This window comes from Ursus arctos, unplaced genomic scaffold (genome assembly GCF_023065955.2).
Source record: "Ursus arctos isolate Adak ecotype North America unplaced genomic scaffold, UrsArc2.0 scaffold_12, whole genome shotgun sequence".
Lineage (NCBI taxonomy): Eukaryota > Metazoa > Chordata > Mammalia > Carnivora > Ursidae > Ursus > Ursus arctos.
The window spans coordinates 7,390,056-7,417,398 of record NW_026622786.1 but is presented as its reverse complement, the minus strand read 5'-3'; the positions used below and the strand labels follow the sequence as shown (position 1 = coordinate 7,417,398).

The window sequence follows — 27,343 nt, the reverse complement described above, 5'->3', positions numbered from 1 at the left end:
CACGGAAGAGTCACACCCAACATCCAGATGGCTTCTTTCTTATCCAGGGAATGTATGGATTATGAATTCAGCTGAATTTGATTACCCCAAAGGAAACAGTTTGTGCTTTCATTCTAAGGAGAAAGGGAAAAAAATAGAATATTCTATCAGGGACAAAGTTTTCTTATCACCTTCAAAACCCCAAGGGCCAGAGGATCAGCAGAGGGCATCGGAGCAGAGTGGCCCCATACTGTGGGGGTAGGTAAGAATGAAACGCTCCCTCCTGCTTCCCTCCAGGGCACAGAACGCAAGAGGCAGCCCCTGTCCAGCTCCTGCGTAGTGCACACACGTTTACCCGTCCTTTACCCGTCCATGTCAGGAGCTAGGGAAGGGAAGAAGGGTGGCAGGATCTGGGACAAGGGCCCCTCAGCTGAGTTTTTAGCCTAGTGAGATTCCATATCTATGAACCCACTAGGGCATTCTCACAGGGAAGGGAAGGAGCATGCGGTGGCCAGAGGGCAAGTGTAAGCAGAGACAGGGGAGAGGGGATGTGACCAGCTGGTGGTCTAGCTGAATAAGCATAAAGGCCTGGAAATGTTTGGGGCCAAGAAGTTGGCCCTTCTTACTTACACTGGGCACAGAACTGAGGGCTCCCAGCCTTTAGAGCTAATGCACAGAAGCCCCCTCCCCCCCTCCTCTCTCTGTCCTCCTCCTCCCCCTTCCCTCCCCTCCCTACCCCTCCTTCTCCCTCCCTTCTTCTCCTCTTTTCTGCCTCCTCACCTCTGTCTTTATGCCCTTCCCCTCCCCCTCCCCCACCTGGATGTAGCACAGATAGGGTGAGTAAGTGAATGAAAGTGCAGGCAAGTGCTCAGCCACCTGGTTAAGCCCTAAGGGTAGGTGAGGTTAAGCCCTAAGGGTAGGTGAGTCTGGGGAACAGAGCTCACCTGATGTTGGGGCGGGTGAAGCCCCACAGAGCAGTGGGACCTCAGCTAGGTCTTTAAGGACAGATGGGACTTCGGTGGAAGAATGAAGTGTTCCAGACAGGTGAGGAGCCTGAGCAGTGTTATGAAGGAGAGCGTGAAGTGTGGAGGTGGGAGGGAAGGAGGGCAAAGGGGAGTGAGGAGGCTGGCCCGCCAGGTGGGAAGGGTTTACAACCAGGACAGATTAGATAGCTAAGGGTGTCAGATAGGACGATGAGGCTGGCCTCAGGGCAGGCGTGGAGTGGGCAGATGGGTGAATGGCTGAGTGAAGGGCCCACAGGAAGGGGGCAGGGGGCCTGAAGGGGTGAGAGGGGTGAGGCAGACCAGAAGGCCAGCCAGACGAGCTGTTGTAGAAACCCAGAGACCCCGTCTTTCACCCCACGTATAAAATTCTCAATTACTTTGTTAACATACAAAGAACAATAACAAAAGCTGACTCTCACTAGTAAGTCGAAATATCCAAGAGCTGAAGTCTGGGTAAAGGGCAGGGCAGCTCTGGGTTAGGATGGGCCTCCTCATCCCTGGCATCCCGACAGCTCCAGGCAGTCTGACTCACCCTGAGATGGATGAAGCTATCGCGGGAGGTCATCGAAGAGATGTGACCACTGATTGACCCTCAAGCTGGACCAGGGCTCTCGGAGGCTCCTCACCCCTCCCCTGTCCTTGGAATGCTAGCCCTGCTTGCCTGTCCCATTCCCAGAGGCTGCTCCAAGGACGCAGCCTTGAGACAATGATGTGGGGTTAAGAACACCTGCAGAGTATCCCTGGGGTGCCTGGGTGGCACAGCGGTTAAGCGTCTGCCTTCGGCTCAGGGCATGATCCCGGCGTTCTGGGATCGAGCCTGACATCAGGCTCCTCCACTAGGAGGCTGCTTCTTCCTCTCCCACTCCCCCTGCTTGTGTTCCCTCTCTCGCTGGCTGTCTCTCTCTGTCAAATAAATAAATAAATACAATCTTTAAAAAAGAACACCTGCAGAGTATCCCTGACCAAACCCAGTGAAGGCCTCTTTAGAAACTTCTAAGATCTGGCATGTGGGCACAGGGATCCATTCGTCCTGGGGCCACCCAAGACAAAGCTCATAAGTAAGGTATCTTTGCTTATGACAACGGCCACCTACCAACCTGGAGTGGCCCTTGGGTCTCTCTCTGCCCTCTGATTGTAGGAACTGGTTGCAGATTATACCCTGACACCCAGGAAGCTCCCATGAGGATGGCGAGCCAAGCATGTATCACGGTTCATGTGAATATCCATGCTTTTTTCCTGAAGATATTTCAATGCGTTCTCTTACAAAGTGCTGGCCCAGAGCCTCCTGGGGGTCTTATGTAATATATGATATTACCTTATTAAAATCTAAAAGAAATCTGAATTTCAAAACACATCTAGCCCGTAGAGTTTTGGACCAAAGATCATGGACCACTGACAGCAGAATTATGTGCCAGGTGTTGTTTTAAATAATTTGCTCGAGGTCATCCAGCGAGTTCGTAGTTCGGGTCTAGTAATCCAAGGACTTCCAGGGGTCCACATGAAGATGTGAGCCTCACACGCCTGCGGGAGCCAGTCACCCGTATTGTAAGTGAGGCAGGCTAGTGCCGAGAGGCCTTGGGGAGTGGTGGGGACTGTGGTGTGCGGGAGTCTACACTCTGCTCCTGGGAGGTGGCAGTTGCAGAGCCCGTGCTGATTCAGGCCTGGGATGCACGCCAAGTTCCCAGATCTTCGGACTCCCCGAGGAAAGCAAAACCTTCCCAATCTTTACATGAAATCTCTTGATTTCTAAATATTGGCACCTAATTCTATATTTTGAAAACAGTGTGAGGATCAGCTCTGGGAATGTGTGGGCTGGTGTTGCAATCGTGTGTGTAATATTTTATCTGTTACAGAGTGGGCAGCACGCGGTGTTCATTCTTGGTGGTAGGTCCTGAGTATACATTGCAGCATATTCCGTACTTTTCTGTATGTTTGATATTGGTTGTAATTTTTTGAATAAATTAACTTTGATTAAAAATAAAACGAGTGGAAATTAATGAAACACATCTGTGGACCAGACCCCCATCTGAGGCTTCCAGTGTTCCATCTCTGTTCCCAGGCTCGTGGGGGCAGTAAAATGTCAGACGCGGCAGATACCATACACAGTAAAATGTACAAAGGCTGGGGCGCCTGGGTGGCACAGCGGTTAAGCGCCTGCCTTCGGCTCAGGGCGTGATCCCGGCGTTCTGGGATCGAGCCCCACATCAGGCTCCTCCGCTATGAGCCTGCTTCTTCCTCTCCCACTCCCCCTACTTGTGTTCCCTCTCTCGCTGGCTGTCTCTATCTCTGTCAAATAAATAAATAAAATCTTTAAAAAAAAAAATGTACAAAGGCTGTTAGAGAGAGTATCATATTGGGGTAGGGGACTCAATAAAGCGCTTGCATTTGGGCTGAATACTGAAAGATGGTTAGGAGTCCAACAGGCAGAAATGGGGGGGAACATATCCCAGGCAGAGGCAAGGAAGGCTGCCAAGACGCAGAGGTGGGAAAAGGGAGTCCCTTTCAGGCAGTGTGGACAGACCAGAGAGCATAGGTGTAGGGGAGAATGGAAGACACGTCTGGAAAGACATGGTGGGAAAAGACCAGGGTCACTTTGGGTCCCCGCTAGGAGATACTCTGCCTCCTTCCTTCTTTCCCCTCAGAGCACAATTCAGTTCCCCTTCTAAGGACTGTTTGACTTTTAACTATTTTACAAGTAATATGCCTCACCTTCTGTGGAAAATTATACTCAGTTAGGGCAAAGAGCATATCTCCATGTCCCCACTAGCAACGAATATTGACAGTCAGGCTACAGAACTTGGAGATTCTTCAACATGCACCCGGCAACCTGTTCAGCTATCCCTGGAAGATGACTTGGGCACCCATGTGTAGGATGGATTGGAAGAGATTAAGAGGATACTGAAAGCATCTCGGCAAGAAATACAGGCCTGGTTTATGTATTGTTAATACAGCGGGACGCAGAGGGCAACTGGGGCCAGCCTGAGGCAGAATGGACACTACTTCAGGAAACGGCCGAGCAGGGTCACAGCACCCCTACGCACCCACTCTGCCAAGCCAGAAACCTGGGAAGTCCTTCACCCCCTCTCCCTCCAGCCTACCAATCAGTCCTCCCCATTTCCCGTCCATAGTGCCTGCTGAGTGTGTCCCCTCCCTCTCCAGGGACACAGCCTGGTTCAGGCGGTCATTGTCACTTGCCCGGCCTCCCTGCCTCAGAGAGTCACCGTAAAAGCCACTCGCATCCTTGTTGCCAGAGTCATCCACCCATCATCAAATCTGACCATGTCAGCCCCTACCTAAAACCATCCAGGACCCTTAGGATAACAGATAAGGCCCTTCGAGATTGAGCCCCTGGCCACCTCTCTGGACTACATCGTCACCAATTCCTGCCCTCACTCCAGATTCCCCAACCTTATGCTCCAATGACAGCCAGGGTTTGGCACTTCTTGCAAACATTATGCTTTAGCACACTCCCGGGCTAAAGCGTGGTGTCCCTCCTGCTCAGATCTTGCCCACCACTCCTGCCAGCACATTCTTCTCAAGGGTTTATCCACCACCCAAAGCTTCCATCTGATCATCCGCGAGACGGGTGCGGATCTAATTGCCTGGTGATTATTTGCATATTCTGCCCTCCCCCACCACGCTGTCTTGTCCTTGAGGGCAGCAACTTGCATTTCATCTCTGTCCCTAGTGCCTGGGCTGGTGCCTGACACAAAGCAGGCATGCAGATGGACAACGGACTGACAGGTGGATGGATGGGTGGTTGGATGGATAGACGGATGGACGGACAGATAGGCAGACAAAACACAAACGGAATTGCTGAGATGGGGAGGGAAGGGCGTCAGGGAAGCAGAGGGAATGACAAAGCAAGAAGGAATTTAGAGATAATGTCAAGAAATCAATGAACCTGAAGAGGCTGGGGGTGCGGGGAAGCAGGAGCAATCCATCTGCACTGTGTGAAGAGTGAGCAATTGAAAGACATGTGAGAGGGAAAGACATTTATGAAGCAGAACAGAACTGGGAAGATTTTTAAGGGGACTGGAAATCAGATGTACAATCTGAAATAATGTAACGCCCAGAGAGTTTTTATACTACAAAAATAAGGACATTCTAGTTTTAAAAACTGAATTCAGAAGAAAAATCCCATCAGAAAAAAAAAAATTAGAAGAAAATCTCTCATTCCTTGAGTAATTAAAGTGGTTACTTACAGTGCTTCTTAAATCATCAAGGGACCCTGAAGGAAGTTTGCAGGGAGTCCTCCTTTATCATGGGATCCCACACAAGGGTAATGAGCGGAGGGGAGAGGGGGCAGTTGATGTTTCCAGGCATGAAAGAGATTCATTGTGATGGAGTGGGGGGGGGGGCACTAACAAAAAGTGGATTGGCCACTCTGTCCCCAAGGGCAGGGGACCCTGGGGTCAGTTGCAAACTCTGGAACAGTCACCAGTCTGTTGTAGAAACCTTAAGCTCCCCACTAATTGAGAGTTCAGTCTTTCCTCAAGAAACAGAAGAACTTGCATGAGCAAAGTCAGCCCTTCTCTCAAAATAGGTGCTGGTGATAGTGGGTGGGCACGTGGGCTGCTGGCCCTGTTGTCATCTTAGCATGGACCCTGGCCTTATTGAGGTAGGAATATCCTTTTCATGAGCCAGGATCGAAATTCCCCCTTGCATCAGCTGGAATCTGTAAAGTCACTGGCTCAGCGGGGTGATTTCATGGGCACGTGGCTGGTGTAGTCACGGGGACCCTGTGCCTGGCTTACCACTCTGCCGTGGGGCCTCACATTTGATTTTGCACCAAGCCTGGGGAATTAAGCAGCTAGTCCTGATTATGAGCACTTCTTTCATCAGTGGGCAAAACGACTGCTTCCTAATTACAGGTAAACAGGGGAGGCTCCCTGTGTCCTCCAGGACAGATCAAAGTGTTTGTTGAGTTCAATTTTAGAGCTAAAATAAGCCCTGGAGACTCCAGCTTTTAGCTATGGGCTCCTTCCCTTCCTCATTTCACAAACAAGGAAACTGAGGCCTGAGATGTAAAGTGACTTTCCCAAGGTCACCCATAAATCAGTAGCAGAGCTCGGCTAGGGGGCAGGCCTCTTAAGAACACACTAGAATCCCCATGGTAAAGAAAAGAGGAAAGTTTATAGCGGGGGGTACCTGGGGCCAGGCCACAGGGAGTTTGAGCAGCATGGCATATCCAGGGTGGGGGATTTTTATAGCTTCTGACACTTCTCAAACCCCCATCTGAACACACTCCAGCCACACCCACCACACAGGTACACGTGTGTGCTAGTTTCCTGGCACCCCTCCCTCAGCCAACTTGTCCTCATGCCTCAGACTGTGCCTCCCCTAGAGAGTCTCCAGTCTTCCAGGGAGGGGTGAAACCTGTCTCTCCACTAGGCACCTGTCACAGTGCAGGTGGTTGCTTATTAACTCGTCTGTCTCCCTAACTAGACCGTGGACTCTGGAAGGCACCACGAGGACCCTGTGCTGATAACCTGGGCACAGCTGTATTCCCACATGTGGCCCAGAGCGAGCACTCAGTCAATACATAAGGAGTGAAGGAAGGAAGATGATGTTCTTAAAGAAAGAGATTCTGGGAGCACCTGGGTGGTGCAGTCGGTTAAGTGGCTGGCTCTTGATTTTGGCTCAGGTCATGATCTCAGGGTCCTGGGATCAAGCCCCCCTCCCCCCAACTCCCTGGTGTCCAGCTCCATGCTCAGGTCAGTGTGGAGTCTGCTTGGGATCTCTTTCCCTCTCCCTCTGCCCCTCCCCCTGCTTGCACTGTCTCTCTCTCTGTCTCTTTAAAATGAATAAATATTTTAAAAAGAAAAGAAAAGAAAAGAGACTCTGGACCAGAATAAATGGATTGTAGGGAGTGGAGTGAATGAAGGTTGTCCAACTATGAGTTCCCCTAAACAAGACAAGGCTAGACTCTCTACCCACCTGTACTGGTGAGCTCATATTTGCTGCCCTGAGTCTGGCCTGAAAGCACGGTGCTCAGAATGGGTAGGAGAGGCACAGCCTCCTGGAGGCCAAGAAGGCACAGAGCCAGGAGTCTGCCCTCCCAATATATTTGCTAAAGAAAAAGAAATAGGGATAAGAGAGAATGTTTGGAAAGAGGGCAGAGGGCAGGCTTAATCAGCACGCCCGCTGCCTGACCCTTCTGTGGAGCCCATGCAGCCTAACCCAGCTCGTGGAATGCTGGTCCTGCAGGAACAGAGACGTGCAGGTGCTTCCTGGGACAGGGACAAAAGAAACCAGGGCAAGGGAGGGCTGGGGAAGGGGAAACACGAGGGCCAAAGAGAAGAGATTAGTCTCTCTCTTTAGAAGCTTCCATTTCTGCAAACAAGACCGAACACCTGGGTTCTCTTTCAGTTTGGCTCTTTTCAAAGCTACGCAACTCTCTTTACTCTCCTGGGTCTGTTTCGTGACTGCAGAGTGAAGGTTGTGGCCCATTTCCATGGTCCATCCCAATGATACTGGAATGGTAAGTGGTCACATGATCCCTGGCACCGCGATACTTCTGCAGCGAACCATCACCGTAACACCGTCCTCCAGCTGTGCATTTCTCTGTGCAAAGCCGAAGCTTACAGAGTGGCTCCCTAGCCTTGCCCCAGCTCTGTTGGCGGCTGGCTCCTCATACAGGGCACAAAACCCCTCCCGATCGTGGACAACCAAGGCTGGACCGAGCAGGAACCCACCAGAGAGTTCCCTTCCTCCTCGGCAGTCCCCTAACAGCCGAGCCCCAGAACCTAACGCAGACTTAGACAAGCTTTCATGTCATTCCTGGGTTGAGCTATGGATGTTTCCCAAGTTTTAAACTCTCCGACAACCACTAGACACCAGAGTGGGGGAGTCCATAGAGATAGTGTTGCTTGAAGAGGAAAACAGGCCCAGAGAAATTGGGGCCTTGCTCAAGAGTATAGCTAGTGAACGCCAGAGCTCTGTCTTGCACTCGTCCCTCAAAGGACGGCAGGACCGGTTCCTCCATTCTTCCTCTGTCCCCAGGAAAGGAGTGAAGGCCACGGTCTCCCATCCCCTCACCAACCCCCACCCCCACCTCAGGAGCTGGAAATCTGAGAGGATGCAGTCCTGCACACAAGCAACTGCTTTTCTCCTCCTTCTAGGCCCCCAGGAGCTAGGATATGAGACAACCACAGTGGGACTGTCTTGTTTCCTAACATTTGCACAGCCCCAAAACCTTCTGGAAGCTTCACGATTGTGATTTTGTTTGATCTTCTCCCCACACCTCACACCGGCATCTTCCCACTGGGCCAACGAGGCCAAGATCAAGTCCACGTGTGGTGCCCAGCGACCTGCAGCAACGTTAGGCAGGGGCTCCCTCAGTCCGGCAGCCTTCTGGCTGTGAAGTCTTGCCCTGATATCACCCCTATTATGTCCATTGACGTTAACCCAGAGAGCAGTAGGGCCGCTTCAGTGGAAGGCTGGAGGTGGTCCTTGTATACTGAAGTCCCGGCTTTCCTCAGGCACCTTCTAACACTAGACCTGACAGAAGTGTCTAGCCAGGTCCCTTAGCAGCTCCTTGTTTCATCAGCCTCTCCAAGGTCACACTGCCTCCCTCCCCCACCCGCCAAAGCCAGATAAAATGGACACTGCCAGACTTGCTGCAGCAGTGACCCCGGCACACGTCCTCAGCAGAGCCTGCTTTACCCTGAGCCTTTGCTGGAGGCTCCATCTTACCCAGGCATTGACACCTGACGCCTTGGTATTAGGGAGTTCTTCCTTCCCCCATCAGGGGCCAAATCCCAAAAGTCACACTTTTGGTTTGCAAAATAATTCACCACCAGGAAGCTGGGTTTGAGGTTAGGCAGAGAGCAAAACCAGCCTTCCCCTTCTCTGTTCTGGAGCGTTAGAACATGTGAGCATCTCTCTCTCATACCCGTAACCCCAGCATCAAGCACCACCCCAGCACAGGGGCAACCAGCATGCTTTTGGAGTAAGCTTCTCCAGGTCTCCGCTCTTAAGGAGCCACAGCCTCGGGGCACCACAGGAAATGTGTCCAGGACATTCTGGGAACATCTCTGCAGAAGAACCACTCCAGCCCTCATGGGTCAGGGAAGGCATCTCAGGGGAGCCTCTTCTGTGAATAAATGACATCAAACCCCACTTCCACGGAGTCCCTAGTTTCCAGCAACTGGTGAGGCCTGGGACTGTTCAGTCCTTTCACTAATCATGAAACCCCTCCAAATATAGATGTGCGGAGGCCAGCTTGAACACCTTGCTACCCAACTCTGGTTTCTGGAGGGGAGCATCTATGGTTGCCACGATGAGGCAGGTCACCAGGGGGATGCAGACAAGTCTGGCAACAGTCTCCTGGATCCCACTGGGGCAGCTGGAAATTGAAAACCATGGGAATGGGCTTTGGGTGAGCAGAGGTGACCTTGAAAACATAGGCAGGCAGCAGGGAACTGTAATCTGCAGACACTTGAGGTTCTGACCAGGAAAGAGAAGAGCCCAACGCTAGTCTGTTCAAGCTGGAGACCTGATGGGTGAGCTCCTCCCCCTTCCCTCCAGGAGCAAAATTCAGAAAACCAACTCTATTGCCAAGGGCAGCTCAGAAAAGGAGTAATGCATGGAATTTTGCTTTGTTAAGTGAGCTGAGACGGAATGCAGGTCAGAAAGAAGGGAAGGCAGGCAGTCTATGATTGGCAAAGACAAAGAGGGGCCAGCAGCAGCCCGTGACGCCCATCTGGCATTATCTGATGAATGGTGAAAACAAGCACTTCTCCTGGTCCTTACTTATTATCTATGTGGGGAAGGTGTACGTGAAAAGCAAGCGTAGCAGGAGCGGACAGGCAGCAAAGCCTGCTGCATCTGACAATGCCCTTTGCCTCTATAGCCGTTGGCAGATGAGAGCATGTGAGGCTTATTAGTTTTACTTACTGCAATCCCCAAGAAAGAAAGAAGGTGCCTGATTGGTCCTATCGACTTCTCAATCCCACTTACACATAAAAATTGCCTAGGAGGCCTATATAAAATTACAGGTACTTGGACTTCACCCGAGACCAATCAACCAACGTCTGGAACAATTTTTTGGTTGTTGTCAGGTTTTTTGTTGCTGTTGTTTTTTTAGGGGCTGAAAGGGGCAAAGGGAGAGGGAGAGAGAGAATCTCATGCAGGCTCCACTCCCAGTGCAGAGCCTCACATGGGGCTCAATCTCACGACCCTGAGATCTTGACCTCAGCCGAAATCAAGAGTTGTACGCTTAACCGACTGAACCACCCGGGTGCCCTGGGGATTTTTTTTTTTTTTTTTGGAGGGGGGTGTTGTTTGTTTTTAAAATTCTCCAGGTAATTCTACCATACAGTTAAGGTTAAATTAACGAAATCTTGATCTCAAACTAACTCAGCCCAAAAAATTCCAAGTTGACCAGATCCATCCTCTCCACCTGGAACACACACAGAGCCCTGCTCTAACAGCAAGTTCAGGGTCAGCATCCCTTCGTGGCAAAGCCCAGAAGTCCAGGTTCACTGCTATGTCCCCACAGAGCACCGAACAAATACTTCAAATACTCGGTTTAGTAGTTTTCCTAGGGACCAGGAGCTAGACTGGTGGTTGCTTCAAACCTGAATAGTCAGGCTTAGGGAGGAATGTTGCAGTCCCAGAACTGAGTGCCTCCTTCCACGACCAGGACCCAGCATTCACTGGCCCTGACAGTCAGGAAAGGGCTGGCAGACATTCACACGAGGAGGTGGTTGTGATCATTACAAGAAAATAAAGTGCTTTTCACACTTTGTCTTTTCTGTTTCTTGTGAATCCCTTCCTTACAAACTGCTGTCTCGTCGTTTCCCCGAGATTGGGCACAGACCAGCTAAAAAAATATTTTAAGAAAAAGGCCAGTCTAGTTGATAAGTCCCATTGGGTATTATCAGTAGCCATTAAGTTCCATTTCTGAGAGCTGAGGGAAAAAAAAATACTTTGTGATGTGATCCAGGAATACATTTTTTTAACAGATTAGAGGTGAAACCTAAGACTGCCTCCCTTCCCCATATCGACTTTCCCCACCGCCTGCTGTCAGTGCTCCACAGATTGGTTCCTACAAGGAATGAAGAAATTGATACCAGCGGCAGAGCATTAACACATTTCCCAACATCCTAAAGCCACAAGAGTACAGAAGCGCCCCCCTCAATTACTGGTTAAAATGGGCGGAGTACATAGACAAGAGCCAGTTCCAGGATGCTCTAGGATCTACCTGAACACTCGAACACAGGAGTCAGCGACCTTTGCATGTAAAGATCCAGAGAGGTAACATTTTAGGATGGTGGGCTATGTAGCCTGCCACAAAGACTCAGCCTTGCTGTGGTAGAGCAAAACCACCCACAGACAAGATGTAAGCACGGTGGTACGGAGAGGATGGCCATCCAAAACATTTTACTTGCAAAGACAGGCAGGCTAGATTCCGTAGTTTGCTGACCCCTGTGCTACCAGACAACAGCTTCCATATACTGATTTCAGTGATATTTAATGGATGACAAAGAAGAAAGAATGACATGGAAAAAGACTGATATGGGTTTAATGACAAATATTCCATATTGGTTGCTGAACACCAGAACGCTGTCCAAGGAACCATCATTAAATAAAACAACCTGAAAATAAGGCAATTCTCACATATACAAGCACACACTCACACAAATCCTGTTACTTTTAGGATCATTAAATTATTCACTATTTTAACAAACAGCGGTAAAAATAACATTACAGTGAAGGAAAATGTGCACACACTTCGGAAACAGTTCAGATTGTCTATGAACACAGGTTCTTCATCTGTACTTTTTCACATATGTACAGCCTCTTGATCCTGAAGAAACCACATGGCTCAAGGGGTTAACTTCTCATCTTCTCTTTCCAACTCAGAGCTCAAGACTGAATCAAGCCATTTAACCTACCGAAACTGCTCCAGCTTTTGCTAAGGAAAGAGCAGCCCGCACTTGACCAAACTCCCCGGGAAACAAATGATACACTTGCCTCCACCACCATGAACAAGTTGATGGAAGGAATCTTCAAATTATCATTTTTAAGGGTCAACCACAGTTAACAGGGTTTGCTGAAGAAAAACTATTATTCATGAACTAGATACAAGAAACAACCTCCTGACTGCACCTAAATTCACTTAATGCAGCTATGTTCCCTGAAGAATTGTAAGAAAAATGGAATTACATTTTAAATGCACCATGAGAGTGGGGGTGTTGGTGGCTGGGCTGTTTTCTGCTGAGGGATTTGCTCATCAAAGGGTTACTGAAGTGCTAGCTGACTCTCTTATCCATGGTACTTCAAACAAGAGAGGTCAATGAAATCCAAGGATTTCCACCGCCACCAAATTATTTTATACTAGCTTCAATCTCCTTTCCCTGTTGAACTCTTTCTTGAAAGCTGTCCATACGTAACATAGCTGATGCAGACGCGACTGTACAGAGTACAATGGCAGCAAAAGGCCAAATAACCCATAAAGTGGATAATCAATCCATGAATAATCAAAAGTTGCATGAGATTTCATAGGCACAGACTTGAGAAAACTTAAAACGGCTGGGAGAGGTAGATGTGCATAAAAAAACACACAAAGGAATAAGATTACCTACAAACTGGCTATATGATTTTCAAAGGAGTCCTACACACTTAGTATTCAGAGTAAAGAGTCAGAATAAATAAGGGACATTTACTTTGCTCATATTACTCAACTAAAAGAAAATAATTAGTGTCTTGCAAAATTATCTATGTTTTGAAAATCTATTTGCATTTGTAAAGAACAATAAACTGATTAAGAGGGCAAGATCAACAGGCATTATACAAGCCCAGAATTCTCAGGATTTTTTTTTAGAAGGTGTTTTTATAAGGACAAAAACATGCTTCCTTACAGTCCCCAAAGAGGTTCTTTGCTAAAACACAACTGATCAAGTATAAATTACCAGCATCCACAGAAAGTTTACTAAAACTGTCAAAACAATCTTGCAGTTTTTCTTCTTTTCAAGTGTGTTCAACAGTTTGTGAAAATGCTCCCATGAAAAGCAGAGAGCAACTAACAACCACTGGTGAAGAAAACAGGACTGCTTTCCACAATTCTAACTTCTAAAGGCTAACCTAGGGGAGGGATTTTCAGCATAGGTAACCGAACTCTGTACAAGAATCCTCTAACTACAGCCCCCTACTAGAAACAGAGCAAACCTAAGACACCCTAATTACGTGACAAAGACCAGCTTTGTCAACAAGGACATCTTTGGCCCTTTTAGACTAGCCTTAAGTTTTCCACAAAGCATAAGAATTTTCAGTGTCTTTATTTTATTATATAAATCATGACAGGTAAATCTTTCTAGCAGCTAAGCTGGAGAACACAGAAGGTCAGACCGTACCTATCCACCAGGTCATCAGCCTCTCTTCTGAACAGCCTGCTGTACTCCCGTCCCCAGGTCTTCCCTACCACAGGGGTCATAATACTGATCTACCTCACAAAGATGTGAGAAACAACTAACAATCATTAAAAAGCATAAAGCACTTTACAAATATAAAAGTGCTATTTTGGCATTTATATAACCAGAAAACATTCATTGCTTGTGCTATTTGGCAATTTTGCACTTACACCTCTCCCTGCTTGTGCCTTCCCTGTGTAAAGCCTTGAGCTTTCTACTGTGCCTCCCTGTGTAGATAAGGTATTTCTATTCAGACCAAAAGCCCATATCAATATGGATGGAGGTGGCTGTTCAATTCTCCCCCCCATTACTACCAAGGGGGAGGGGGGCACTGGATACAGAGTGAAGGCAAATGAGACAAAGAAGCCTTGTACCCCAAGGTGTGAACATTTGCTCTCCTGGATTTCTCACGTAAGACTAGCAAAACTCCGAGCTAGATGACTTTTGTAGTAGGTCACTGGCGCAACTGTTGCTGATCTGAGAGTCACTTCAAACAAGCATCATGATGACCTGGGAAAGGGAAAGTCACACATAACTGGGATTGTTTCATTTCCCTGCACTTAGAAGATCACGAGTGAAACCTGAAATACTGGGCTTGGCACACACCTAACAACACCTGACGTCCACAGGGACCACCTTGACCCAGCATGAAGTTAGACTACTTAAAAGGAAGTAGCAAAGAACCAGGGGCAGGACCAAGATTTCCCAGGTGATCTTAAAGCCAGGTATGAACGAATTTCCAACCTCAATTTTGCCCTTGAAATCAGTGTGTGTAAACTTTCCTGCCCAGTTTCCCCTGGATGCCTCAAAATAGCAGCTAACTGTGGCTCAGAGAAAGGAAGGGAAGAATATACAAAATATCCTCTCCTATAGGATCGACAAGGTTCCTCTACTATTCATGAGACTACAGCTGATGGGGGGGGACAGGGCAAACAGTGGCTTACCACCCGGTGAGACCAGGATAGAATTATTCATACCCGCCTTTTATTTTACCTCATAACCCTCTCTAACCACACCCTCTCCTGATTCCCACAGGCCCTCACAGCCCCACCTACTCTATTGCCTGCCATCCTGTTCACTCCCCTACCCACCTAACTCCCCTTCTTCAAGGTCCTCAAAGTGCCTGCTCCTCCGTGCTCTTCACCCCCTACTGTGTGCATCTGAAGAAGTCATTGCTCAAGCACATCTCCCAAATATGTCCTCTTTGGAGAGGAGGCAGGCAAAATACAACACCCCAAAAGAATGCTGACTCAACCCTCCCCTTCAAGACCCCCTAACACCAAAAGACTTCCCGGTCACTCTCAGATGGCCCCTCCCACCCCTTCCCATTTCTTTCTACACGGTCTAGTCCCAGAACGTCTACTCCCCACATGCTCCCCAAGGGCAGCCTCCCCGCGGCCCAGCCCTAGCACAGGTGCAGCTTCTGGTGCTGTGCGAGGTGCGTTTTGTAGCGGAAGCCCTTGCCACAGCCCGAGCACTTGTGCGGCTTGTTGCCGGTGTGGATGCGGCGGTGGCGGATCAGGTGCGAGCTCTGGATGAAGCTCTTGCCGCACTCGATGCACGTGTAGGGCTTCTCTCCCGTGTGCGTGCGCTGGTGCTGCGTGAGCGTCGAGAAGTCGCTGAAGCGCTTCTCACACTGGCCGCAGCGGAAGGGCTTCTCGCCCGTGTGCACGCGCAGGTGGTTCACCAGGTGCGAGTTGCGCCCGAAACCCTTGCCGCACTCGCGGCACACGTAGGGCCGCTCGCCCGAGTGCGTGCGCTTGTGCGTGAAGAGGTGCGAGCTGACGCTAAAGGTCTCGCCACACTCGGAGCACATGTAGGGCTTCTCGCCCGTGTGCACGCGCTGGTGCTTCACCAGGTCCGAGCGCCAGCTGAAGCGCTTGCCGCACTCGCCGCAGCCGTGCGGCTTCTCGCCCGTGTGGATGCGCTGGTGGTTGGCCAGGTGCGAGCGGCGCACGAAGCCCTTGCCGCACTCGCCGCAGGCGAAGGGCCGCAGCGCCGCCGCCCCCGCGCCACTGGCGGCCGCGTGTGCGCGCCGGTGGCTCAGCAGGTGCGAGCTGAGGCTGAAGGCCTCGCCGCACTCGGGGCATGGGTAGGGCTTCTCGCCCGTGTGCAGGCGCCGGTGCTTGAGCAGGTCGGCGCGCCAGCTGAAGCTCTTGCCGCAGTCGGCGCACAGGTTGGGCCGCTCGCCAGTGTGCAGGCGCAGGTGGTTGGTCAGGTAGGTGTTGCGGCTGAAGCCCTTGCCGCACTCCCCGCAGCGGAAGGGCTTCTCGCGCGGGGGCCGGGCCAGCGCGGGCCCCGCCCCGAAGCCCCCCGCCACGCCCACGCCCACGTCCACCATCCCCACCACCGCGCCGCACTCGCCGGCGAAGCCGAAGGGCTCTAGGCTGGCGGCAGCCGCGGCCTCCGCCAGGCGGTGGATGCGTTGGTGCTGCAGAAAGGCGGCGCCCGGGCTGAAGCTTTCCCCGCAGTCGGGGCAGATGGTGGGCGCGTCCATGATGCTGGCCATCAGGCTGTCGAGCTCCCCGAGGTCCATGGCCATGGGGTGATGGAGCCGGCGGAAGCGGCGGTGGGCAGGCTTGTCGCTCCGGTGCCGACTCCCGAGGGAGAGGTGTCGCCTCCAGGGAAGCATGGGAGGAGGCGGCTGCTCCTCTTCGTCGAGCCGGTTCTCCCCAGCGCTCTCCTCCTCCTCCTCTTCCCGGGGGCTCCGGGAAATGCTGTCGGACTCTGACAGTCCCGGGAACATCGCCATCTCAGCTACACCAGATTGGTAATCTTCTTCGCGGAAAGCAGCCCCTTCTTCCTCACTCAGCAGCCCCTCTGCAACAGAGAAGGTGGCAGTGGGGGTGACTATACTTGGCGCTCAAAAGGTAAACCCAGAGGAAGCCAGTCTCTATAAGGGTGTGGGCCACGGAGTAATTCCCTCACCCTGGTACTCTCAACCTCTCTCTCCAAGGCCCCCACAATTCCAGCCTCCTTCCCACCTGGTGCTTCCTGAGGAAGGCCTACAGGAGAGTGCTCTGAAACCCAGGCAAAGCTCACTCACTTGCCCCCTTGGCTGGCCAGTTCTCCCAGCAACTGTCTCTGGGGCCCAGGCCGCACCCACTGAAGGCCTGACAGTCAGCTTGAAATGGGCCAGGTGGAACTCTGTGGGATCTCGGAAGAGATTAGCTCACTCTCACAGCTCCCAATGCCTTTCAAGGCCCTGGCCTCAAAAGACAAGGCCACTCCAGCCAACCACAAGAAAAGATCACCTGTCCTAACCAGGTAATGGGCTGATTTTTAAAATATAACTTGTTGGGGGTGGAACAACAAACCAAACACACCCCAACTTAAGGGCTTTACTACCTAAGCCAGGCAGGAGGAGTGAGCACAGGACCTAGAGCTGGTGATCCCAGCTTAGAGACTTCCAGAACACACACCTGTCTGTCTCTGGCTGCTTACATCCAAGCAGAGGGCACTCCAGAGAGTTACTAAGATAGGAAAGACTAGGTGTTGTGTGCGCTGCAGGGGAGAGCAGCAGAAGTCTGGGATGTAACGTCATTAGCCTTGACCGTAAGGTATTTCGGTTCATTTCTGTTCCCAAGGCAGGCACGGAACAGTATAAAGCAACGAATGCCCAGAGCTGGAACCAAGTAGGTGGATGGAGGGGGAGCCAGCACTTCCTCTTTCCAGGTCAGGAATAGCAGGGATTTAGCAAAGGCCTTGAGCACTTTAGGCATTAGCCACATAAACCCGGGCAGGTCACTTACCGCTGAGTTTACTTATCTGCAAAGATGATGATGACTGTAACTGCAAACATCTGGATACTTTGTTAGCTCCTTGCTGTGCAAAGTCTTCACATGCAGCAACACATCTAAACTCCCCCCAACAACCTACTGAGGTAGGTTCTGGTATTAGCTGTGTTCCCTCTTGTGTTATAGCAAGTGTTAATTTATAGCAGTGTTCTGTACACTGTAAAGAGCTGCGCCAGTGAGTTACCCTCTTCATGCATGTTTACCAGAACAGCCCACCTCAGACTGAATTGAAGAAAAGGATGTTCCTTAGGCTTAAGGTTGTACAGAAACCGCCTAATGGTCCCCACTAGAGGGCTCTCCCTCAAAGAATGCTGTGGCTGGTTCTAACCCTAGAGGAGCTAGAAATAAGTGAGTGGGGCAATTTCCATGGAAATGCCAGCTTTTCCTCACCTGGGCAGATGTCAGACACCAGTTCCCTCTCCTCTGGGTCCCCTCCCAGAGCTTCATCATGTGGGTTGGAGCCCAGCTCCTGCTCTGGGGGACCTTCTCTCTTGTCTGCATCCTGTGGATTAGAGCCCATTCCTCTTTCTTCTGGGTCCCGTTCCCTGTCTTCAGAGTTCTCAAAATCAGAGCCCATCCCTTTCTCTGCTGAGTCCTGGGCTTCACACACACTCTGTTTATTTTCTTGTTCCATCCAGGAAGAACAGCACAAGGGAGGTGACCGGGGACCCCTGTTCCAGACAAAACACAGATAAAGGTCAGGTCAGTCTGGCCTCACCCCCTCACCATATTTGGCTTTGATTTCCGTGAAAACCAGTGGCTCAGTCCAAGAAAATGTGTAGAGTTCCAAGCCCCAGATGACAAATCTCTGCTCCACCTCACATTTTAAGATGCACAGAACCAAGCACAAAAGAGGCTGGTCTGGGTGGCGTGGGAACAGTGGCAACTCCTTCTGAGACCACGTGCCAAGTCTCACCAGATTGGATACAGTGTCCTCTCCTTCCACCTCTGAAGTGGATTCTTCTATTAACGTGGCTTTTTATCCTTCCCATTTTTCGGCTGAGAAAATGGAAAGCTCAAAAAGAAGGACCCCATCAGCCTCAGACTAATTTGCAAGAAGTAAGGTGGGGATTAAACCAGTGAGGACCTGCTGCTTTCCTGCACACAGTGAGTCAAGAGAATTCAAGCTCTAGCCAGTCTGCTGGGGGTGGAAGAGGATGCAGGGACCCTCTATGCTAGAAGCCATCTCTAGAACCTCATTACATATTTTCCTTATTATATCCTTTCATTGTAGGGTGCCGGGAACAGGAACGTGACCCCATCTACAGAACAGGCCAACATGTGAACTGTAGGAAGAAAATGACATCAGGGTCCTCAACCCTTTGTAGATGTCAGGTTTACATTTAAAGGCCAGACCAAGCAGTTGAGCCAAAAATAATCGACTTCTGCCATCCATCACTCTTACGGCTTAGCTCAAGGCAGCAAAGAGGATTATCGGTCAAGGATCTGGAACTAAGACTTTGAAGTGTCCAGCGATCCCTGCCTCAGCAGCCCCCACGCAGGACTTACACGAATGCGGCTGAGCAGGACGCTTTCCTCGGCTGGGAGCCTTTCCTGCCTCTGTCTAGAGGATTTTCACCACGGCAGGCCTGGCTCTTCAGACTCTTGCCAGCCTTACTCCAGGGCCCAAGGCAAGTCAAGTCACCTCTCCTTGTCTCAGTGTCCTCATCAGTAGTGGAGGAGGACAATGCCACTTAACCTTTCTCCCAGGGAGGATGGCAGAAGGAAATGTTAAAATGGGCTGTGGAGAGGAATTGATACTTTGAGCTTTACAAATGTGGAATTCACATGTCCTTTCTCTTTCCAACATGGAATACACATTATTTTCTTTTTAAGTCCTGATGCCATTCCAGCATACCTCAGACATACCGGCACCGCCATAATTTTGGCAGACTCACTGCACCCTAAATAGCATATTCTACCCTTTCTCAGAGATGAGCATGTACTCCCTAGATTAGAGTGAAAAATCAAGCCTGTCCCTTAAACATCATCGGAAAATGGCCATGTCCAAGGCTGTTCAGTCAACAGTTTCCTGTGTTGTAGCTGAGTTTTAGAATATATACAGTTTAAAATGACAGGTTCCAAACACTCAGGATTAGGCTCTAGGAGAAAATCTCATTAAAGCCATGAACTTTTTAAGAGGAATATTACACAAGAGACTATGGACCCCAAATCACTTCCACCCCTAACTCTCTTTGCCCTCTGGAGCTCCGACTCTGTGGACAACTACGCTCCTGGAGTCTGCATATATAACACACCCCGAAGGCCAGGGGTTTTCAAACATGTGACCTACTGGTTTGCCTAGTAGCTAAAAGCAGAGAAGGGGTGGGTGCACTTACAGGGGACCTAATCTCAGACAAACAAGCAGAATTCTACATCAATAAAATCATCAAATAAGCATGTCACCAGAAACTCATAAAACTAAAATGGCAGGGCATGGTGCCTGGAATGGCACAGAAGTGACTATAATTCTCCACCCAGAAGGGTGGGATAACGTTAGGGGTCCACTCTGGAAAGCAGAGAAGCTTAGGGTTTCTCCTCTAATCCCTCTTAAAAAGGACACAGCACCTTCTTAGTACCTCAGGCACAGCAAAAACAGAATGAGAGTACTTTCTGATTTGTGCTTTCTCAGAAACCAAGAGATAATTCATACCAGAGATATTAAACAAAGAAACATAGCTTTTATAGATTTAAGGGGGAAGAAGGAAAAGAGGCAGAGGCTGAATTCCCCAGTTGGGGCTGGAATATGGAAGTTCACAGCTGCCACACTCAGAAGGTCCTGAACTCCCAAAGGATCATGACCAGATCCTCATTCACACTAGGAGAGGGAAGATGAGGTATGCTCCACAAAGAGTGGGAAGTTCCTGTCACCTAGAGGGACACATTCATGGTGCAACATCTACAGATTTAAGAGTGTACTATGTTAGAGCAGACCTGGAAATCTGCATGACCCACAGTATGGATTCAGTTCCATTCACACCATCCCATCATGAGGTTCCAGGCAGCTACTGAGGAACAGAGAAGACTATTGAGAAGTAAGGAAAGGCAGTCATGATATATTGTTAGAGGAAAACCAGCTGGTTTTTAAAAAATTCTCGTTTTATTTATTAGTATATGCATACTAGATAATATGCAGATACACACATATATATTTACACATGTATACACAGATTCAGAGAGGAAAATCAGAACATTATTGAGGTGTTCATCAAACATCTCTTGGTCACTTCTAAGGGTTTTGCACCATTTTATCTAAACAACTCAATGACGCAGGGTATTATTTTCCACTTCAGAGACAGACGAAGAAACCGGCAAAGAAGATGTGACTAGCTCAAGGTCATACAAATCGTGGGTGGCACAACAGGGATTCAAACCCCTGCAGGATAGTTCCAGTGCCCACATTCTCAGCCAAAAGCTAATGTGTTCCTTGGGATCACTTTTCCTTTTTGTGAACATCTGTATTTTCCACAATAAAGATATATTTTTTTATCAGCAAAAAAGCCAACTTTGTTTTTAATGTGATAAAATACATTGAAGGAAAAGCTACAATTATTTTAGAAACAAGAAGAAGACAAGGACACCTCAATAAATTTTTTTAGAAATTACAAAAAAAAAAGAAGAAGACAAGGACAGAAGTTGTGCTTATCTCAATCTATGGAAGACTAAATTTTCAGAAACGTTATCTAAACACTGTGGTATAACTGAAGTGTCAGTCAGTAGATCTGTAAGCACATGTTGTTCCAACTCCTTTCCCATTCATTCTCAAAATAAAAACTAGCAGCATGTTTTCTTGGGCAAGGCCAGGCGTGGATAATGAACAGGTGGCAGGGCGCTGTGACAGATCTGCGTCTACACTGACCTAGGCTCCACTCCTCTGCTCTTACTTTACCTTGTGCAAGTTGCTTAACCTTGTTCATCTTCAGATTCTGCATCGATAAAAACAACTGTACTGCCTACCTATGAGATTTGGTGCTTATATCCTATAAGATTTGTAAAAGCAGCAGGCATAGAATAGAGACACAATAAATGGTGTTATAATGGTATGAAGTTTAAGCAAACTTCTTGATTTAAAAAATTACATATACACACACATACCCCCCTAAATTGAAGGTCACAGCTGTATTCACCAAGAATGGCCTCTGACAAGTACACGCGGAGCTTCCTGTGGCCTTGCTACTAAAGGCTCTGTAATGAACAGCCCACCCCATGGGCACAAGAACCAGCAAGGGGGCCTGTGGTGAGGGAAGAAGGTGCAGTTCCATAGTGGTTTGGAGATGTTGATACCGTACTCAGAAAGTCCTGTACTCAGTCCAAACAAGCTGAATGAGGTGCTCAATAAACCCGGACTCCGCTGTAGGGGAGACCCCCTCACCCCCACAGAAGAGACAGAAGTTTAAGGGGGGCAGAAAACCAAACAGGTAATGGTGGGAGCAGTCAGGCAGACCCGATTAATTCTGCATCTAGCGCTAATCACTGAACTAGCAGCAACGTTTCTGGCCAGGACAGCCACTGAGCTGTGCAACTTTGAGTATTTGCCCCCTCTGGGCTTCTGTTCAATGAGGAGATGGGGTCTGAATGTTCTCGAGTCCTCTTCTAGCTTGTCATATGACATGCGGGAGAGAGTTAATCCAAGGAAGCATCACTGTCCGTTTCAATAGACATTCTCACGTTTTCTCAACTAGCACAGCAAAGCTGTTAACACCCCAAAAGGCCCCTCACCACCACAGCGTTCTCTTGGGTGCAGGTCACTCCAGAGTGGGATCAGTCAACTCTGCCAAGACTGTTCAAATCCTAGCTTCTAGAATTTGCAGTACGTTCATGTCCCCTCCCCCTACCCCATGCCCCCAACTCAAAAAACAGTCATGTTCATTACCCCTTAAAGTCACTAGGAAAATGTTCGAGTGCCTTCTAGACAAATTCGACCCCACTGGAAAGGTTAATCAGATCAATGTGAGATAATGCCACAGAGTAGAAGTAAATGGGATAGTATGCTGGAAGGAGGTACAAAGTGAAGGAAGAGAGGGAATGAGGCGGGGGAAGAGGAAGTGAAGCCAGTAGCAGAGCCAGAATCAGAATTTCACCACAGTTTATTGGCACATTTTCCCAGTGGCCCCCTCTGGGGCTACGTGCAAAACCTAGCCCTTTTCCAAAAGCGAGAGCCCCACCACTTTACGGAGAGAACCGCACTTCCTGGGAGCAGGTTGGGGCAGACAAGCACACACCTCTCCCTCACCTTCCTGAAAGATAAAGCACTGGCCACCTTTCTCCAGGGCGTCGGGCACAGGACCCCTCACGGTCATGCCACCTCTAGCCAGGGTGGGTGGGGTAGCATGAGATGCTCCCAGGCCCCGGCTGTGAGACGGTCTCCCCCCGCTCCGGGTGGTATAGCTCATTTGACTCCGATTATCCAATAATTCCTGTAGGTAAAACATGGAGGGTCACCCACCCAGTTCTACACATAAAGAACAACGAGGCTCGGCAGAAGAGCTCTGCATGACACCTCTCCCAGGTATGTAAGGAGACCCACTAGTGTGTGCTGGCCCCTTGCCTTGGCATTGCCGCCCAGGAAGAGCACGCTGAGCCAGGAGAGCCGGGGGAGCACAGCATGGCCCACCCAGGGCCCTGGGCAGGTGGAGGGGCCAGCCTGCACGCAGACCTCCCCCTACAGGCTCCTTGCCGGCCGGGTGGGGGAGTCATGTGCCACGGCCACTGCCAGGTGGCCAGGAGCCAGGCCAGTGAGGCTGTCATGTCAGGGGAAGGAAGCGGCTGGGCAGAGGGCCAGGAGCGGCTCCCACTCCGCCTCCTCCAGGCTGCAGCGCTTTCCTGTCTCCCTGTCCTCTCACGGGTGCCTTCCTTACCTCAGCTCGGGCAGGCCGGCCTCCCCGCCTCCCCCTTAGCCATCTGAGGCCTCCAGCCTTCACTTCCCACGCCCCCCTGAGCACCACTCGCTCCCTGGGGAGGGTTTCCATAGCAGAGGGCGGGCAGGGACACCCGACTGCGGAGAATGCTGGAAAAACAATTTAAGTCTGCGGTTCAAAAGGCTGAACTCATGACCATAACTGGGGTCTAACCAGAGATTCCAGGGGGTTAATCATTTGTCAGTCCTCAGCACCAACTGAGTAAACAGTCAACCAGCACTTGCCTCTCTGGGGAGATGGCCACCAGGGTCCTGCCTCCTCACGGTGAGCCTGTGGTCAGAAAGAACCCCAAGGGCAAAGAAGTCCACCTCACCATATTGGCCTGGATGCCTCCAGTGATCAAGGAGAGTGTGTCCACATCCAAAGGGGGCAGCTGACTTCCCCAGTCACACACTCTGACTGTTCAACCCAAAATGCCAACCCCCCAAGTGGCAGGCTGCCACATGAGGTGAACACTAATTTCCCACCGAAAGCCAAAAGCTTACTGCAGCTAAGTACTGAGTACTCACCAGACGGGAGAAGCTAAAATAATATGGTTTCCTCCTTGTGGTTACTGCTTTTTTACCTGGAGGGGAAAGCCCAAGTTGAAAAAAAGAGAAAGGCTCAAACCAAGGCAACAGAGAAATCAATTTACAATCCCACTGACCAGAGCTAGTCTGAGACGCCTTCCAATCTCTTTGGTCAAGAATAGCACAAATGTCCTTGGGGTCAGGCATTTCCTGTCTGTTGGTTGTGCTGGGGCCCCTCGGTTTGGCTGGAGGGCCTTAGCTTGTCACAGCTGTCAAGGCTTCACCACCACCCTACTCCTGCTGTAAAAAATAAGAATTCCTGTAATTCAGAGACAGATTCTAAGTGCCCTCAAAGTGAGACCATCTGCCCTTCGAGGAGAAGGCATGAAGCTACAGGGTCTCATGCAGGCATTTACTCATCCATGTTTCACACTGAACTGCTGAGAATGTCCTCCCTGATGCATAGAGTATCCCCTGTGTTCATGATTTTTTTCTTCACTGTGCTTGGCACTGCACCACCACCACTACCTGTGTACATTCTCAGCTTCTTTTCTGATCCAGCACTTGGGCAGTCCTCAGAACTGCCTTCAGATACCTTCTCAGGAGCTGGTCCAAATGTTCGACATTCGTTATTTCACGGAACCATCGAGTTGGAAATCCCTTAGCTCAAACTCCTTCTACAGACAGGAAAATAAGGCTCAGAGAGGGAACACGACCAGGTCAGGAACTGAAAGCTTGCTAGAAGAGTTATGGCCAGAATCTCAGTTTTCTGATGGCCTCTCCAATGATCTTTCCATCTCTTTAATAGAAAACACCACTTTGAAAAGAGCCAGCCAGAAAAACCCATGGCATATACTGACTTGCTCCCCCCACCTCTGGCCCAATACCATTTGTCAGCATTCTCCAAAGAAAACAAGACCAACAGGATGTGCATATAGAAAGAGAGTTACTATAAGGAATTGGCCCATGTGATTATGGAGACTGACGAGTCCAAAATCTACAGGGTGGGTCAGCAGGCTGGAGATCCAGGAAAGCTGATATTACAGTTCCAGTCCGAAGGCCTGTCTGCTGGAGAATTCCTCCTCACTTAGGGAAATCAGTCTTCTTGTTCTAGTCAGGCCTGAACAACTGATTGGATGAGGCCCACCCATGTTATAGACAGCAATCTGCTTTACTCAAAACCTACCAGTCTAAATGTTAATCTCATCCCAAAACTGTCACAGAAACACCCAGAATGTTAGATCAAGTATCTGTGTACCTATTGGCTCAGCCAAGTCGATGCATAAAATTAATCATTACACACAAGAAAAAAAGTCTACAATAATCCCATCATAAGTCAAAATTTACTCATTAAAAACATCTTCCTTTTTATAAAAACCATTCCTATATGTGGACAGTTGAAAGGGAGAGTGTATGCACCGTACAGGACAGCAGGAAAGAATTAAAATTAATCTCAACCAAAGAGCTACAGAGACACATATATGGGTACAGGCACACACTCCCACTGCAGAGACAGACACAATTTAACAATCTGTTTCACTGAAGGACAAGAGAGAAAGCTGACTTAGAATGCACAGCAGGTGTATGTGGGATATGGAAGTTGCTCACAAACAGCTTCATTCTGGAGAGTTGATGCTGGAATCCTTGTTAAGGTTACCAGATGGGGCCAGGGGACCACAGGAAGTCTTTTCCACCCCAGATGATTCTGTGATCCTATTTCCACTGGAATGAAGAGTCCTTACAAGAATGGTCATCACAGCAAACAGGGAGAGAGGAGCGTTGGGACCAAAGGGTTTGATGCATACATTCAATCACCCCAGTTTCCCACTACAGACTCAACAGGCAAAAACTGCTCTTCCATTTCTCTGCCCAAAATAACTGTTTGGTGTTGTTGATGAAGAATGGCTGGTGTTCCAGCCCAGTTCATTTCAGCAGTGAGTAAGTGACGCCTCTACATATAATCTGCCAAGGTGTTTTCCAACAAAGAGAAAGCAGGAATAAAAATGTAGAGATGTCTCCTGATGCTTCCATTTCCCTGCCTAATTAAATTGTAAACTCTAGAGCTAGGCTGTTTTCAGCACAAAGTGAAACATTTATATACCCTGAAAACCACCTTTTTAAAAATTACATACTTGTGGTACTCCTATTTCCTTAAAAAATAACATTATCAGCAAAACCTAGATCATAGGAACTATAGGAGAATTACAGGAGACACATCAACAATGATGAGAAAAATAGCAGGAACGATAAAGAGAAAGGCAGGAAACCTGTATGTCAAAAAACTTGAGATGTATCCACCAACATCAATGCATAGACCTTATCTGAACCCCAGTTCAACTAAAGTACAGAAACAAATCATAAGACAGTCGGGAAATTGTGAATGCTGATTAGATATCTGATAGTAAGAAACGTGTTCGTTTTGTAAGGTGTTGGTTTGGGGAATAAATTTACAAAGGTAAAGGTATACGTAATAAAATATTTACAGGTGAAATGGTATGTCTGGAATTTGCTTCATTTGAAATGAAATGTCTGGAATTCCAGGACAGAGGGGAGTGAGCAGGGACGCAGACGAAACAAGATGGCCGCCCACGGGTCACGGCTGACGCTGCGTGGTGTACGTGGTTTTACTCTACTACTCTACTTACTTTCGTGTTTGCTAGAAAAGTTACTAATAAAAAGTTTTAAAATAGAAAACACACATTTTTGTTTCTGAAACTGAAGGTTGATTAGATTCATTTAAATCTGAACAGACTGTAATCAACAGTCAGTGACTTCCACCAAAGAACTAGCTTGCTTTTGCAAAGTATGCCAAATCAGGGCTGATTACAATGCTGGATATTGAGTATTGATATTGCCCCCTGAGAACTGGGGGCAGAGGCAGTGGGGTAAAGAGATTAAAGGACCTTAACTTCGATGCTTTTGAGACTTTTTTTTTTTTCTTTTTATGAGCTAGAAGAAGAGCTGTTAGATGCAAAATAGAATCAGAAAACGGTTTCCAGGGGTGCCTGGGTGGCACAGCGGTTGAGCGTCTGCCTTCGGCTCAGGGCGTGATCCTGGCGTTATGGGATCGAGCCCCACATCAGGCTCCTCCGCTGGGAGCCTGCTTCTGCCTCTCCCACTCCCCCTGCTTGTGTTCCCTCTCTCGCTGGCTGTCTCTCTGTCAAATAAAGCAATAAAATCTTTAAAAAAAAAAAAAAGAAAAGAAAACGGTTTCCACTTTCATCTACTTTTGTATTTCCAAAGAACTCAAAAAAGGATCTTGCCACAGCCGGTGCTTCTTTATTTCCACCATTAGTTCATTAACTTTATACCCAAGACCAAGGGGGGAAATAAACCTGGGGAGGGCCTGCAGTCCTGAAGAGTCTGCGAGAGGAATGCTTTACCCCAGGAAAGTCAAACCGCCGAACTGATGTGAGTATCCAACAGTTTGAGTACGTTGATAATTGGTCACCCCCAGAATGATCTCCTAAGGGCAAGAAAAATGTTAGGGTGTGTGTCAGTGAAAAGGAAGCTAATACACGAACTAGTGACTTATGAAAATGTGATCTCCATGAGATGAACTCAGGCAGGGACAGAATTACTTTACTAGCCCAAACTGAGTACTTTTAAATTTAGATAGTGTCCTTCTCAGAGAAATGCCATCCAAATTTACTCGCACCACATTACAAAGAGAGCAGCAAGAAGGTATCATGTTCCCACTTTAGACTGGAAACCAGA

The 27,343-nt window shown here is 49.0% G+C and overlaps 1 protein-coding gene across 4 annotated transcripts in view; it reads right to left on the bottom strand.

Annotated features, from left to right (window-relative positions):
* Positions 1 to 11,498: 11,498 nt before the first annotated feature.
* Positions 11,499 to 27,343, bottom strand: part of ZNF697 (zinc finger protein 697) — a 28,559-nt gene continuing 12,714 nt past the window's right edge. The window contains exons 2-4 of one of the 4 annotated variants that reach the window (XM_057310332.1): positions 23,764 to 27,092; positions 17,590 to 17,870; positions 11,499 to 16,222 (exon numbers count right to left, since the gene is read on the bottom strand). In XM_057310332.1, coding sequence (XP_057166315.1) covers positions 14,808 to 16,222; positions 17,590 to 17,833 — 1,659 coding nt within the window. In that variant the 5' untranslated portion in view covers positions 17,834 to 17,870; positions 23,764 to 27,092 and the 3' untranslated portion in view covers positions 11,499 to 14,807. The remainder of the gene's footprint in view (positions 16,223 to 17,589; positions 17,871 to 23,763; positions 27,093 to 27,343) is intronic. The other 3 variants (XM_044378618.3, XM_044378619.3, XM_026483632.4) reach the window with 3 other exon arrangements.